Below are 16,319 nucleotides of genomic sequence, written 5' to 3' on the forward strand. Positions count from 1 at the left end.
TATTAGAAACAAACTAAAAAAATTATTTTATAATGGCTTTATTAAAACAGGTACAGACTTTTCAAACTAAAAATATTTATAAATAAACAATCTAAACGTTAACGTAATCATTAAATATACACATAAATAAATACAAAAATAAATAAATACTATCAAATAACTTTTATAATAAACTACTGAATTGTAAAGTCATCCCGACCAACCAAACCCTTCCAAGTTCCTTTGTAACGATTAAAACTACGTACACACATCAATACTAAGTATTATACTCAGCATTAATTGATACACATATATATACACACATTACCGCAAAACTGTACAGAATACCTCTAATACTTAATGAATACTTTATTGGCAAAACAAAAAAAAAACCGATAACAATAACAAATAAATAAATAAACAATTAAAACTCCGAAATATTACCTTAATATGACACGATCAATTACGGCGTTAAAATTTCAAATTCGCATTAATTAATTATGAGCTAAAACAATTCATGTAACTAACAGGTTTCGTCTTAACAGGGGTGTTAGAGAACGAATTGACTTTATTCAAGGGTACAAAGGGTCGTAGTTTAAAGAATAAAGTGGCTGACATGACACAGGAAATTAAGAGGACAGAAAGAAGTACAATTAAAGTGACGGCAAACCCAGGGGTGGTCATACAAATAAGTCCAGTACTAACAATTTCTTCCTTGGTAGGAATGGACGACGATGACGTTGAAGCGATACCGCCTGTGTTATTATTCTCTTCTAAAGAAAACGTTAAATCACCTGTGGATACAACCCGGATGACCTTATTGACCCCGACTTCCCTTTCGGGGTCACTGTTTTCACTCACTGCCCTCTTAATCCTTTGGTCACCCCTGGGTCTGCCAGGATGAAGATACGACTCCAAGGATAGAGCTACTGGTGGAATTGGACCGTAGGAAGCCTCAGGTCCGCTACTCGGGAAGTCCAAAATATTGTTATGAACGTGTTGACCATGAATTCCAATACCATCAGAACACTGATCTGGGCACTGGTATCTGCAGATTTGAATCGTGCATTGAAAGTGGACTTCCATGGAATCGGGGAATTTAAAGGCTTGAAAATGGGCGTAAGACAGTACAGAAGCACTGGCTCCAAAGTTTTTAATTTTAGTAAACCTCGACATAAGTTTTGGCCTAGTCACACAACCCTTTTGGTCGACAAGTTGGATCGGGGCCCTCTTACCGTCATGGGCCATACAATTTCGCACCAGCATGTCGAATTTAGAATCATCATCTTTTATGGCCAGCACCATGGTCATCGTTTGTCCAATCTTGACCAATCCAGATACTTCAGAGGCCCATGGCCCTTTCCCCACCTGAATCTGCATCCAACAGCCTACGTTATCTCCGGCAAAATCGGTTCTTACAACATCCAGCATATCCACAGGGAACGGTCTAAATGTAACAGACTTTTCGTACTGATCGTGCCACGTGCATCTCAGTTTTCTGGCCTGATCCCAGACCTCTTGTACTTGAGGATCGTACTGGATTACGATGATATTTTCAAAGTACGTTCCTGACCCTGATTCAGTACCATAACCGTACAGACCGTTCTCGCTATTCCCTGACGTACCACAAGCGTGTATTCCTATCTCAAAATGGGCAGAAGTCCGTCCAAGACCAGCCGGTAAATGGACACAATGTATGTTACTGTAGTGACCTTTGCTGAAAACGATGCCATAGAAAGGCTGATCGAAACCTATGTAAACTTTCATCAAATTCTTTTCGCACTTAACATCTAATGATATGATTTTTGGCTTGTCTGATACCGGTGCTGGCCAGATATCATTGGCGGTACCGTATTTCTCCATGGCTTGATATTTAGGAGGTAACGGAGGCGGTGGACCGTCGTATGAGTTGTGATCATATATAGGTTGTTTGGAATGATAAGGCTTTTGGACGTTATGAGACAATGGATGTGGTAGGTGACTTGGGCGGTTACCACCATTTGTATTTGATTGTCTTTGAGGTGGATTGTAGACAATATGGTTTGTTGCTGTACCATCTTGTTCGTTATCAGTTTCCATTGAGAGTTTATCAGGCTTTGTTTCGTTGTTATCCCTGTCCTGAACCGACGAACCATTTTCGTTGAGTTCTGTACTTGGAATTGCTTCCACCACTTCCACTTCTTCTGCTGATATGGTTAACTGCAATAAATATAATTAAATAATGAACAAATAGTATCAAATAAAATATTTATATTTTTTGCTCACACAGATTCAATCGTCTCGTTTATCTGCGTTTCGTGTGTGAGATGTATATTGATTAGATATGCAAATATGGTATAGCTAACCACAAGAATAACAGGAGAAGAACAAATTACTTACAGGTATGCATTTGTGATTGTTCTTCCTATAAATCATATTTACCTCATAATCTTATTATTCGTTTCGTTACTGAGATGGAAAAAACAATTACAAAAATAGTGCAATACGACCCTGTGTAATCGAACATTAGATTAAGTCATAAAATCTGCATAAATTGTAATATATTTCACGGTTAAATTGCATACTAGCTGGATAGAATAGAAAAAACGATCTTTCTATTTAAAACGAAGTATAAAATCCGGTTGCTTTACAAACTTTTCCAAAATAACCAACACATTTTGATTTTAAGAAATATTTTAACGAACCCTTGCAATCCAGTATTAAAAAAAAAGATTTGCAGTTAATTTAATACTATTCTGATAATTTAAAAACGATTAGCCAAGCAACCATTTTAACCGTGATGTATATTTAATCACAAGAATGAAATAAAAGTTTAGAGTTAATTTTTAATTAATACATAATTTAGTTTACTGAATACATGATATGTGTATGTAAAATTATTATTGTGTGCTACGGTATCTTCTTCCAAAAAGAATGGAAACTTAATAGAGTAAATGTAGTAGTTAAAGAATAAGTTTAATCAAAGATAGAAATATTTATATAAAGACTACCTATATAAACGTGTACAGTATTAAAATTTAAGTTTAAGTTGCAGTTGTTGAAGTAATATTTAATTAATTAATTGCTGTTCAATTAAAGGTAATTGTTTCTTGACAAATGTCGACAGCGAGTGCGCAAGAACGGTTTTTGATACGTGAATTAGGCTAGACTTTTTTCAATTCACATCTTATACCTAAGTAAGGTTCAGATCCGCAAATAAAATGCGCCATTTGTTGTCGATATTCTTAACGCACAATCTTTTAAACAGAAAACAACGGATTTTTATGAGTAAAAAGGAGAAAGAATTCTCTAATGGTATAGTTTCAGAAGAACTAGAGCCATTAAATTCTTTTCGTGTTCTTGAATTTCAAACCAACTGTTAGATACTGCTATTCCATTATTGTAATGTGTATATAGTCAAGCCAATGGTACTGTTATAATGCATAAATACCTACATTCGTTGTTACTAGAAACCATCTACATTATTCTACCCTTATACGAATTCCTTAAATGTTTCTTTAAATTTTTGAAAGGAAATTAAATTAAAAAATATTGTAATTGTTGACATAACTTTTCTTTACAATTACGATTAATTCTATACTTAATATCTGTTGAAGGACCACCTAATGATTTTTATTTTTAATTGCAAATTACAGTTGAAACAAGTATTGTGCTAAAATTTAATAATAAATTATAACGTGCATTTTATCTTAATATTGCCCTTTGCCACATCGTTTTAATTACGAATTTTTAAATAGTGATTTGGTTTGGTTTCATCAACTTATTAAATTACAATTTATTTTCAGTGTAAAAAAAAATAATGCAAACCAGTGTAGGTATTTACTTTTTGTTTAAGTAAAAATCTTTTGTTTGAAATTGTTGAATTTTAACGAAAAATTGTTACTTCGAACTTAAAATTGTTAACAAACAACATATATTACTATTATTATTATTATTTATTGGTTAATAATATACTTAATTAAAGCATAATTGTGTGTTTTGTCAAAATTAAGAACTAAATAATAAAAGAATGTGACAAATTACATATTATTTTATTAGAAACAAACTAAAAAAATTATTTTATAATGGCTTTATTAAAACAGGTACAGACTTTTCAAACTAAAAATATTTATAAATAAACAATCTAAACGTTAACGTAATCATTAAATATACACATAAATAAATACAAAAATAAATAAATACTATCAAATAACTTTTATAATAAACTACTGAATTGTAAAGTCATCCCGACCAACCAAACCCTTCCAAGTTCCTTTGTAACGATTAAAACTACGTACACACATCAATACTAAGTATTATACTCAGCATTAATTGATACACATATATATACACACATTACCGCAAAACTGTACAGAATACCTCTAATACTTAATGAATACTTTATTGGCAAAACAAAAAAAAAACCGATAACAATAACAAATAAATAAATAAACAATTAAAACTCCGAAATATTACCTTAATATGACACGATCAATTACGGCGTTAAAATTTCAAATTCGCATTAATTAATTATGAGCTAAAACAATTCATGTAACTAACAGGTTTCGTCTTAACAGGGGTGTTAGAGAACGAATTGACTTTATTCAAGGGTACAAAGGGTCGTAGTTTAAAGAATAAAGTGGCTGACATGACACAGGAAATTAAGAGGACAGAAAGAAGTACAATTAAAGTGACGGCAAACCCAGGGGTGGTCATACAAATAAGTCCAGTACTAACAATTTCTTCCTTGGTAGGAATGGACGACGATGACGTTGAAGCGATACCGCCTGTGTTATTATTCTCTTCTAAAGAAAACGTTAAATCACCTGTGGATACAACCCGGATGACCTTATTGACCCCGACTTCCCTTTCGGGGTCACTGTTTTCACTCACTGCCCTCTTAATCCTTTGGTCACCCCTGGGTCTGCCAGGATGAAGATACGACTCCAAGGATAGAGCTACTGGTGGAATTGGACCGTAGGAAGCCTCAGGTCCGCTACTCGGGAAGTCCAAAATATTGTTATGAACGTGTTGACCATGAATTCCAATACCATCAGAACACTGATCTGGGCACTGGTATCTGCAGATTTGAATCGTGCATTGAAAGTGGACTTCCATGGAATCGGGGAATTTAAAGGCTTGAAAATGGGCGTAAGACAGTACAGAAGCACTGGCTCCAAAGTTTTTAATTTTAGTAAACCTCGACATAAGTTTTGGCCTAGTCACACAACCCTTTTGGTCGACAAGTTGGATCGGGGCCCTCTTACCGTCATGGGCCATACAATTTCGCACCAGCATGTCGAATTTAGAATCATCATCTTTTATGGCCAGCACCATGGTCATCGTTTGTCCAATCTTGACCAATCCAGATACTTCAGAGGCCCATGGCCCTTTCCCCACCTGAATCTGCATCCAACAGCCTACGTTATCTCCGGCAAAATCGGTTCTTACAACATCCAGCATATCCACAGGGAACGGTCTAAATGTAACAGACTTTTCGTACTGATCGTGCCACGTGCATCTCAGTTTTCTGGCCTGATCCCAGACCTCTTGTACTTGAGGATCGTACTGGATTACGATGATATTTTCAAAGTACGTTCCTGACCCTGATTCAGTACCATAACCGTACAGACCGTTCTCGCTATTCCCTGACGTACCACAAGCGTGTATTCCTATCTCAAAATGGGCAGAAGTCCGTCCAAGACCAGCCGGTAAATGGACACAATGTATGTTACTGTAGTGACCTTTGCTGAAAACGATGCCATAGAAAGGCTGATCGAAACCTATGTAAACTTTCATCAAATTCTTTTCGCACTTAACATCTAATGATATGATTTTTGGCTTGTCTGATACCGGTGCTGGCCAGATATCATTGGCGGTACCGTATTTCTCCATGGCTTGATATTTAGGAGGTAACGGAGGCGGTGGACCGTCGTATGAGTTGTGATCATATANTATGAGCTAAAACAATTCATGTAACTAACAGGTTTCGTCTTAACAGGGGTGTTAGAGAACGAATTGACTTTATTCAAGGGTACAAAGGGTCGTAGTTTAAAGAATAAAGTGGCTGACATGACACAGGAAATTAAGAGGACAGAAAGAAGTACAATTAAAGTGACGGCAAACCCAGGGGTGGTCATACAAATAAGTCCAGTACTAACAATTTCTTCCTTGGTAGGAATGGACGACGATGACGTTGAAGCGATACCGCCTGTGTTATTATTCTCTTCTAAAGAAAACGTTAAATCACCTGTGGATACAACCCGGATGACCTTATTGACCCCGACTTCCCTTTCGGGGTCACTGTTTTCACTCACTGCCCTCTTAATCCTTTGGTCACCCCTGGGTCTGCCAGGATGAAGATACGACTCCAAGGATAGAGCTACTGGTGGAATTGGACCGTAGGAAGCCTCAGGTCCGCTACTCGGGAAGTCCAAAATATTGTTATGAACGTGTTGACCATGAATTCCAATACCATCAGAACACTGATCTGGGCACTGGTATCTGCAGATTTGAATCGTGCATTGAAAGTGGACTTCCATGGAATCGGGGAATTTAAAGGCTTGAAAATGGGCGTAAGACAGTACAGAAGCACTGGCTCCAAAGTTTTTAATTTTAGTAAACCTCGACATAAGTTTTGGCCTAGTCACACAACCCTTTTGGTCGACAAGTTGGATCGGGGCCCTCTTACCGTCATGGGCCATACAATTTCGCACCAGCATGTCGAATTTAGAATCATCATCTTTTATGGCCAGCACCATGGTCATCGTTTGTCCAATCTTGACCAATCCAGATACTTCAGAGGCCCATGGCCCTTTCCCCACCTGAATCTGCATCCAACAGCCTACGTTATCTCCGGCAAAATCGGTTCTTACAACATCCAGCATATCCACAGGGAACGGTCTAAATGTAACAGACTTTTCGTACTGATCGTGCCACGTGCATCTCAGTTTTCTGGCCTGATCCCAGACCTCTTGTACTTGAGGATCGTACTGGATTACGATGATATTTTCAAAGTACGTTCCTGACCCTGATTCAGTACCATAACCGTACAGACCGTTCTCGCTATTCCCTGACGTACCACAAGCGTGTATTCCTATCTCAAAATGGGCAGAAGTCCGTCCAAGACCAGCCGGTAAATGGACACAATGTATGTTACTGTAGTGACCTTTGCTGAAAACGATGCCATAGAAAGGCTGATCGAAACCTATGTAAACTTTCATCAAATTCTTTTCGCACTTAACATCTAATGATATGATTTTTGGCTTGTCTGATACCGGTGCTGGCCAGATATCATTGGCGGTACCGTATTTCTCCATGGCTTGATATTTAGGAGGTAACGGAGGCGGTGGACCGTCGTATGAGTTGTGATCATATATAGGTTGTTTGGAATGATAAGGCTTTTGGACGTTATGAGACAATGGATGTGGTAGGTGACTTGGGCGGTTACCACCATTTGTATTTGATTGTCTTTGAGGTGGATTGTAGACAATATGGTTTGTTGCTGTACCATCTTGTTCGTTATCAGTTTCCATTGAGAGTTTATCAGGCTTTGTTTCGTTGTTATCCCTGTCCTGAACCGACGAACCATTTTCGTTGAGTTCTGTACTTGGAATTGCTTCCACCACTTCCACTTCTTCTGCTGATATGGTTAACTGCAATAAATATAATTAAATAATGAACAAATAGTATCAAATAAAATAATTTATTGACATAGTTTCCATCGGAACAAAATTTAACAATAGTTTTCACTGACTTTCACCTTATTTCTTGATTATTACACTACAATGCACCATTAGAATCAACAAATCTCAATTTCGCCGAGTACAATGGAACTAAAATAACTCTTTCCAAAATCTATGTGCAGTGACCGAAAAAAATGTTGTTTGTAGTTCAACTTTAAAAGGTTCTCTTGAACATATTGTTTAATTAAACTAGATTGTATCTTCTTAATTTAATACACTTAGATTTAAGCAAAGAAAAACCTCTTCTTTGGTTGATTCAATAACTAGGAAAACTAGCAAAGGACTAGATAAAAACAAACGGAATCAAACAGGGTATACGACTTTTTAAACCCATAAAAGTCTTTGTAATTCTTAGTTAGTCTAAAAAAGCTGTCACAAAAATAAATTTTGTAAGTAGGTCACACATATTAGCGACAATTTTTTTTTGCAGCGTCTGAATAATGAACCCGAAAATTAATTTTATTAAAAAACTTGCTTCTAATTTCTTGTAGAAGTTCGTGACATTTTCGATGCCCCAAAAAACCTGTCGCTCATCGAAATTAATTTTTTAATATCGAGCTGTTTCTCAGTTACCTACAGCCCGCTTCGATTATATTTAATAATAAAAAAAACGGACTAACGTCGCGTCTGTCACCTTAAATTTTAATAATGGCAAGCGTCAACGGTATACATAAAATTCAATAAGTGTTACCGTGCGCTGACAAAGTTGGTGGTCAACGGTGCAAATGTGGGTCATCGGAGACCCTAAGGCCGCTGTTAATAAACCGTTAACAGCAGGAGTTCGGGGTCGCCTGGAGCCCTTCATGCGCCCTACATATTATACGATTCATCGAAAACTAGCAACTTTTTCCGAAAAACTTTTTAAAAAATTTTTCACATGAAGAAAGAAACTTTAGATAATTAAAATAAAAGATTTTGCTATTGACAGGGAGTATTGTAGATCAGGATCTATCTATTATTGGGCCTTAGTATCTAGTGACCTTAAAATGATACTTACCATATGGCACAGAATGTGAATAAGAAAAAACGCGTGCAACCGCATATCCTCTCCGTCTCCTTCTCGTGCTGTCCACGGCTGAAACGTTAGATAAATCAGAACATAATGTTACAGTGAACTGATAACTGGTAAGTAATTAATCATAAATTTGTTACATTTATTCATGGAAATGCAATTGCACAAGCGTCATAATCGATTGGAGAAAAGAAAATTGTAACGCGATCGCCAGGTCCGGACTGAGGAAATTAACTGAGTTGAAATGATGACCTTACAAATGCGCATTCTTGAAACTTTAAAAAGTACCTCAGTATTAGCTAATCAAGAAGCAGGAACTAGCTATAAGCCTAACGATGCCAAATCGTTTATGTATTTCAAAAATATTTTCTATCTCAATTAAATTCAATATAAGTATGCGAGTGCCCGATATAGGTCTAATGTACATGTGTTCGTTTCGCCAAAGATGGCATTTATGACGTCAACAACGTGTTGGTACGCATAATTCCTTAATAATTCTACAAGGAAGTCGTCTGTCATGTAGACGTTACAAAATCAGCACGCACTACGTCATATTAACTCATCCAATTATCTATCGATGATGAAGAAGAAAAACTTAATAAATAACTCTGAATATCGTAGCTAAGAAAACTTTAAATGATTAATTAAAAATTACTTTTAGTTTGTTATATCAAGTGGATGCTTCTTGTAATGCTTCCACTTATAAAGCCGTTCGCATATATTGATGAAACTTTTTATGTTTGAGTTGGTTTTGTAAAAGTCTTCGTCTATAATGTCTTCTTTTAGAGCGACGAATACCGTTTTGGTGACGTAAAGTTGATCCTTCATGGTGAACGCCCATGCGCGTATGTACAGCATCCATCGGTTATAGCAACCAAATTTTGCCATCGTTATAAACGAATTCTACTATATGTACTTAAGTATATTAATTTGATGCAACAATATGTAATCATCGAGTACCCATTTCATTAAATTAGGCCAATTACATCCCTCTGTTGACCCTTATTTTGTCACCGTCTTTATTAATCACGCCACGAACTCGCGCCTTAAAAAAATTACGAAAGTTTTATGGCTTGCTAAACGAAGAATTACCTAAAGCAGTCGGCCGTGTGTCACCGTTACACCATTTTAACGCCCATAATTATTATACAGGGTGTTTCTGAAATAAGTAGCAACGTTTGGAAAGTGTTAACACTAACACATCATGTAATCAGAAGCAGGCCCTGGACGTGAATTGTGACAACAACTAAGAAACTACATCATTGAAAAATGTAAACAGTAACGGTTATGGAACAACTAATAATAAAGTAAATATCAACGAATTATTACTATGCACTACACATAATAATCTTTAGACTCTCATTGCGATAATAATTAATTAAATAATTACTTTTTTCGTCGCTGATACAATACAGTACAATTCAAAATCCACTTGGACTTGGTATTAAGAACACGGGTTCTACACCTTATTGAATGCGGCGTTGCAATGTCCTATTTCCCTGCGTGATCCCACCAGAGCCGGACTGGACTTTCAAATACGATTTTCTCGAAAACGGTGGACTTTCGGGCCACTAAATATCTACTTAATTTTCTTGTTTTAAAGTGTCCTATTAGCTCCTGCATTCTTGCCACTTATTTCAGATACACCATGTATACGTATGCGAAGTAAAAGAGGAAGAAAGAAACCGAATAAAAAAGAAAGGTCCAAATATACATACGTACGCATGCAACACATGTATACCATCGGTCATCGTTGTCGTCTTCGTTTATAATCGAAATCGCCTACAGCAGCGTCGCGATCAAAAGAAAAAAGGAAGAGAAAGAGAAGAAGATGAAATGCTACTCGTAAAGTCCTCAGCGGCTGCCTGTGATCTTCAATGAACGAGTTCAACGGAGAAGGGTGGGACGCGTACGAGACATAAAAAGTGTGAATTAACGGCCACCTTGATCAGGTCGCTGTTTAAAATGACGCATCAGCGTGTGGACGCAGATTTTTTGAATAGACGTCGTAACCTACCGATTCCACAACTTCCTGAGGCAAACACGTCCAGGACCGTACGGAATTTGGGCAAAAATTTGTTCAGTACAAACACCTGCAACTTGCTATGTAAACCTCAATAAAAAAAATAGTCAAAAACTAACCTTTCGTAAACATATACCATAAGATGTATCATATAGTAAAAATACCCTAGTTTTTGATATTTACTTATCACATGCAAATCGCTTCGTTTGTGTAGTCTTTTCCTACCGTAAACCTACGATCTTAAACAAATCCTTCAAAACTAACTGCGCATGTTCTGTTGTTTTGGAGAGCCAATTTCAGGGAAGATAATCCGCCCTACCTTCTTTACCCTTTAACCGTTCAATTAATCAAGCAATATTGCTAGTCCCTTTAAGGCTTCTAAACAGCTAACAGCAACAAGGATAATATATATTGTAGGTATAATAATATTACATTGATAACACGTATTACATCTGCGGTCACGTAAAAGTGTTATTGCTGTTTGAAGTAATACAACAGCGTTGTTTACAGCCCGTTTAAGTACTTGATTATACGTATACTCAATTGAGTATTCTTCCTTTGACACATTTCCTCCTGGCTGTTTTAAACATGACACCAATATAAAACAAAGAGCGCACAAAAGTAAACTAAAAACAGGGACATTAAGACATTTGCATTTACAGCAGTGATTATTTAATTTTTTTTTTGTTTTAATTCCGCAACGGTTTTATAAAGTCCTCAAATTCATTTAATAGATAGATTACTGTCCCAGTTACCAATTTTATTCCTTTTAATATTAAGAATAACATCTACCAAGCTAACCTAATACGTAGACACAAATTCCGGTAAGTATTTAAGCAAATCTATCAGAAAAAAAATACTATGAATATGCTATTAATAAAATAAGCTGTTGGGTTACTTTCGTAAACTATTAAAAACTGTAAGAAGAACGCTTGTTAATATCGCGAATGAAGATTCAAGCCGTTGCTAATGTCACTGTATGATTTACAAGTCATTCAACGATGTCGTTAGTATTAAAGAGAGAAGTTATCTAAAAAGGATTTATTATTAAACGCTTGTTCCTTTTATCCACGGATTTACTGTTTCGTGATTGATTAAAATGGCTGATTCTTATTTTTTTTTGTCCATAAATTATTATTTACTATGTATTAAGACTCATACGTTCACTAAATACCCAGTTTCAAAACTAATAAACAACGTTTACCTTTTTATAAATAAGTAACTCCTTTTTTTTATAGTTTTTAGAGGAAAATTCTACAGTTTGGTCCTGTTGATAAAACTAATAAATTTTCAAGTTACATACAGCTGATAATATCTAATTATAATCGTATGAAAATACTATTCAATCGACTTTGCAGTTAAAAAATAAATTAATACATTCACTCATTAATTTTGTATGACTACATTAAATAAGTACTCCCTACTCTTTAATTCTTAGGGTAGAAATCATGCCTTTTAGAAACCTTCCTCCTTACTAAAAGATGTTATACAATCAGATCTTCCTGATATTTATCAAACATTTTCGACTACAAGCAAGTACAATCATAGAAACCCGAAATTAATTTTTTATTTGGAAACGTTTCAGTATCTACATTGAAAGGACATAATGATCTTCTCATAATCCTGTTTTTGCTATTAGAAAATAGTAATCACATCATGTAATCCGCAAACTTGTACAACCTGAAGGCTTATAACTTTTAATCTTCCTTGACTTTGGTCGTCACCGTTCCAGTAAACGTATTAATTAATAGACATTTTAACTACCTAAACATTAGATATACAAACGTGTAGCTAATCCGTGTAATTCAGCTGTCTATTCCTTCTCCATCGACAGTAGCAGCCGCCTTAGCGGATTGAACATCACTGACTTAAAGAGGTCAACAAGTTGAACATTTGCCGGTTTGACCCAGTTCTCAAAGGAGTTACATACCGAACGTGCACACTTCAGTCTCTCAAAGTATTTATAAATTTGCCAATATATACAAAGCGTTCCGAAAATACTGACCTACCATTTACTCCATAATTATTTGATCAGAAATATAGCAAAGGAGTAATTAACATTACTATGCACTACACATAATAATCTTTAGACTCTCATTGCGATAATAATTAATTAAATAATTACTTTTTTCGTCGCTGATACAATACAGTACAATTCAAAATCCACTTGGACTTGGTATTAAGAACACGGGTTCTACACCTTATTGAATGCGGCGTTGCAATGTCCTATTTCCCTGCGTGATCCCACCAGAGCCGGACTGGACTTTCAAATACGATTTTCTCGAAAACGGTGGACTTTCGGGCCACTAAATATCTACTTAATTTTCTTGTTTTAAAGTGTCCTATTAGCTCCTGCATTCTTGCCACTTATTTCAGATACACCATGTATACGTATGCGAAGTAAAAGAGGAAGAAAGAAACCGAATAAAAAAGAAAGGTCCAAATATACATACGTACGCATGCAACACATGTATACCATCGGTCATCGTTGTCGTCTTCGTTTATAATCGAAATCGCCTACAGCAGCGTCGCGATCAAAAGAAAAAAGGAAGAGAAAGAGAAGAAGATGAAATGCTACTCGTAAAGTCCTCAGCGGCTGCCTGTGATCTTCAATGAACGAGTTCAACGGAGAAGGGTGGGACGCGTACGAGACATAAAAAGTGTGAATTAACGGCCACCTTGATCAGGTCGCTGTTTAAAATGACGCATCAGCGTGTGGACGCAGATTTTTTGAATAGACGTCGTAACCTACCGATTCCACAACTTCCTGAGGCAAACACGTCCAGGACCGTACGGAATTTGGGCAAAAATTTGTTCAGTACAAACACCTGCAACTTGCTATGTAAACCTCAATAAAAAAAATAGTCAAAAACTAACCTTTCGTAAACATATACCATAAGATGTATCATATAGTAAAAATACCCTAGTTTTTGATATTTACTTATCACATGCAAATCGCTTCGTTTGTGTAGTCTTTTCCTACCGTAAACCTACGATCTTAAACAAATCCTTCAAAACTAACTGCGCATGTTCTGTTGTTTTGGAGAGCCAATTTCAGGGAAGATAATCCGCCCTACCTTCTTTACCCTTTAACCGTTCAATTAATCAAGCAATATTGCTAGTCCCTTTAAGGCTTCTAAACAGCTAACAGCAACAAGGATAATATATATTGTAGGTATAATAATATTACATTGATAACACGTATTACATCTGCGGTCACGTAAAAGTGTTATTGCTGTTTGAAGTAATACAACAGCGTTGTTTACAGCCCGTTTAAGTACTTGATTATACGTATACTCAATTGAGTATTCTTCCTTTGACACATTTCCTCCTGGCTGTTTTAAACATGACACCAATATAAAACAAAGAGCGCACAAAAGTAAACTAAAAACAGGGACATTAAGACATTTGCATTTACAGCAGTGATTATTTAATTTTTTTTTTGTTTTAATTCCGCAACGGTTTTATAAAGTCCTCAAATTCATTTAATAGATAGATTACTGTCCCAGTTACCAATTTTATTCCTTTTAATATTAAGAATAACATCTACCAAGCTAACCTAATACGTAGACACAAATTCCGGTAAGTATTTAAGCAAATCTATCAGAAAAAAAATACTATGAATATGCTATTAATAAAATAAGCTGTTGGGTTACTTTCGTAAACTATTAAAAACTGTAAGAAGAACGCTTGTTAATATCGCGAATGAAGATTCAAGCCGTTGCTAATGTCACTGTATGATTTACAAGTCATTCAACGATGTCGTTAGTATTAAAGAGAGAAGTTATCTAAAAAGGATTTATTATTAAACGCTTGTTCCTTTTATCCACGGATTTACTGTTTCGTGATTGATTAAAATGGCTGATTCTTATTTTTTTTTGTCCATAAATTATTATTTACTATGTATTAAGACTCATACGTTCACTAAATACCCAGTTTCAAAACTAATAAACAACGTTTACCTTTTTATAAATAAGTAACTCCTTTTTTTTATAGTTTTTAGAGGAAAATTCTACAGTTTGGTCCTGTTGATAAAACTAATAAATTTTCAAGTTACATACAGCTGATAATATCTAATTATAATCGTATGAAAATACTATTCAATCGACTTTGCAGTTAAAAAATAAATTAATACATTCACTCATTAATTTTGTATGACTACATTAAATAAGTACTCCCTACTCTTTAATTCTTAGGGTAGAAATCATGCCTTTTAGAAACCTTCCTCCTTACTAAAAGATGTTATACAATCAGATCTTCCTGATATTTATCAAACATTTTCGACTACAAGCAAGTACAATCATAGAAACCCGAAATTAATTTTTTATTTGGAAACGTTTCAGTATCTACATTGAAAGGACATAATGATCTTCTCATAATCCTGTTTTTGCTATTAGAAAATAGTAATCACATCATGTAATCCGCAAACTTGTACAACCTGAAGGCTTATAACTTTTAATCTTCCTTGACTTTGGTCGTCACCGTTCCAGTAAACGTATTAATTAATAGACATTTTAACTACCTAAACATTAGATATACAAACGTGTAGCTAATCCGTGTAATTCAGCTGTCTATTCCTTCTCCATCGACAGTAGCAGCCGCCTTAGCGGATTGAACATCACTGACTTAAAGAGGTCAACAAGTTGAACATTTGCCGGTTTGACCCAGTTCTCAAAGGAGTTACATACCGAACGTGCACACTTCAGTCTCTCAAAGTATTTATAAATTTGCCAATATATACAAAGCGTTCCGAAAATACTGACCTACCATTTACTCCATAATTATTTGATCAGAAATATAGCAAAGGAGTAATTAACAATTTAAGTTAAAATAATAATGATATTTTATCGATTATTAAATTACTTTTTCTGAATTAAATCGAAAAGTAACAGAGTGTCTAGCAATTTACGACAACTCAATATTCCTTTAAAGTAATTGTCTTACAACTTTTAACTGTTTTTTAATTATGTAGTTAATGACGAGCAAAAGTCGATTAAATGTTTACCTTGTTTGTTTTTGGATTTTACGACGTGATGCTTCACACCAACAACTATATCAATACACATCCGCAGTACGAATTAAGATAATATCTCGCAATTTTCGGTAATTTCTGTTCTACAGACGTAATTGTCTCGTTTCGCTCCAAGCCAACTGAGACGATTATTAAACTATAATTTGAAACTTCACAGGAATGCTGTACCCTCAATTTTTAAAAAAGGTTATACGTGCAATTTGAAATTACACCGATGCAACGATCCAATAAAACAATTAATTAATTACTCTGTCAAATTTGCAAAGAAGAATTATTATCCTAAATAAATAAATATTAAAAATAGATATTACATACCTTATAATAAAAATAAAAAAGTTAGTGTCACTAATCCTACAAGGACAACGGAACGGACTGTACGTACGGTTGGTTGTGACTTTTTCCGAGCTCGTTTTTCGCGCACTACGTTATCGATAAATGCAACCGTTTGGCAAAAGAAACCAACATAAGATAAACGCGTAAGTCGGCATCAGAGTCTATGAATATGTGGTAACAAAACCTGCTCAACTCACTACGGAGCCTTCGTGATAA

General features: G+C 35.4%; 4 protein-coding genes across 4 annotated transcripts in view; all 4 read right to left on the reverse strand.

The window, feature by feature from the left end:
- LOC108738619 (acid sphingomyelinase-like phosphodiesterase 3b) overlaps nucleotides 1–16,319 on the reverse strand; it is a 231,299-nt gene that overhangs the window by 197,364 nt on the left and 17,616 nt on the right. The gene's annotated exons all lie outside the window — the stretch shown is intronic.
- Nucleotides 140–2,394, reverse strand: LOC108738618. Its single transcript, XM_018472109.2, has 2 exons — nucleotides 2,359–2,394; nucleotides 140–2,178 (listed from the first exon to the last, which is right to left on the reverse strand). The coding sequence occupies exons 1-2, from the start codon at nucleotides 2,392–2,394 to the stop codon at nucleotides 478–480; spliced, it is 1,737 nt and encodes a 578-aa protein (XP_018327611.1). The 3' UTR covers nucleotides 140–477.
- Nucleotides 4,151–5,910, reverse strand: LOC112906667 (the record flags this gene model as incomplete). The annotated part of the gene is made up of 1 exon (XM_025981255.1): nucleotides 4,151–5,910. A coding segment is annotated over one exon (1,422 nt), but the record flags the coding sequence as incomplete, so codon positions are not given.
- On the reverse strand, nucleotides 5,928–15,816 carry LOC112906669 (the record flags this gene model as incomplete). Its single annotated transcript, XM_025981262.1, has 3 exons — nucleotides 15,744–15,816; nucleotides 8,701–8,778; nucleotides 5,928–7,613 (listed from the first exon to the last, which is right to left on the reverse strand). Coding segments are annotated over exons 2-3 (1,731 nt in total), but the record flags the coding sequence as incomplete, so codon positions are not given.

This window comes from Agrilus planipennis, unplaced genomic scaffold, assembly GCF_000699045.2.
Source record: "Agrilus planipennis isolate EAB-ADULT unplaced genomic scaffold, Apla_2.0 scaffold135, whole genome shotgun sequence".
In the NCBI taxonomy this organism is placed as follows: Eukaryota; Metazoa; Arthropoda; class Insecta; order Coleoptera; family Buprestidae; genus Agrilus; species Agrilus planipennis.